This window comes from Sinocyclocheilus rhinocerous, unplaced genomic scaffold (assembly GCF_001515625.1).
Source record: "Sinocyclocheilus rhinocerous isolate Xijiao unplaced genomic scaffold, SAMN03320098_v1.1 scaffold10165, whole genome shotgun sequence".
Lineage (NCBI taxonomy): Eukaryota > Metazoa > Chordata > Actinopteri > Cypriniformes > Cyprinidae > Sinocyclocheilus > Sinocyclocheilus rhinocerous.
Genome location: NW_015624270.1, coordinates 1 through 730, shown reverse-complemented (window position 1 = coordinate 730; position 730 = coordinate 1). Strand labels below are relative to the sequence as shown.

General features: G+C 31.9%; 1 protein-coding gene across 1 annotated transcript; it reads left to right on the top strand.

The window, feature by feature from the left end:
• Positions 1-3: 3 nt before the first annotated feature.
• Positions 4-568, top strand: LOC107740137 (CMRF35-like molecule 8; the record flags this gene model as incomplete). Its single annotated transcript, XM_016552470.1, has 2 exons — positions 4-163; positions 251-568. Coding segments are annotated over 2 exons (478 nt in total), but the record flags the coding sequence as incomplete, so codon positions are not given.
• Positions 569-730: the final 162 nt, after the last annotated feature.

The window sequence follows — 730 nt, the reverse complement described above, 5'->3', positions numbered from 1 at the left end:
AAACACGATCAGTGGATTAATGAAGGAAGATTCACTTTATTTTCCGATAATTATGATAATCTCATGATATACATCAGAGAACTAAACACACAAGATGCTGGAACTTACAGGATTGAGGTTGAAGGCCAGTGGTTCATTGATATTACTTTGAATGTGGAAGAAGGTCATTCATTTTAAAAGTCTTTATGTAGTAAAATTGTTGATCATTTCAAAATTGTGTAAATCCATATATTTCTTTTGGGAATGACAGATTCATGTTGTAAAGTGTCAGAGAAAGTGACAGCGAATATTGGAGAAACTGCCAATTTCACCTGTGAATATTCAAAGAATCACATTAATAATCCCAAGATCATATTCAAAGAAGAAAAACACTCAATTGAGATGATTTACAGCAGATGGAAGAAGAAAGAAAGATTCAGTATTTCTGATGACAAACATAAACACATCTTCAGTGTGAGCATCACTGCTGTGACACCAGATGATGGAGGAGTTTATTTATGTGGAGTTTGGATCAACAGACAATCATACAGTTACTCCATTATTAACACTGTTCATCTACATATTATTAGTAAGTAGATACTATACTGACTGGATTTATCACAGCACTAAAAACATAAATATAAAACATGTTGCTGACCTGTTGGTTAATTGCTTGTTCTTATTTGTAAGTTGATTTGAATAAAAACATCTGCTAAATGATTAAATGTCAATGTAAAGTAGAACAAACTCA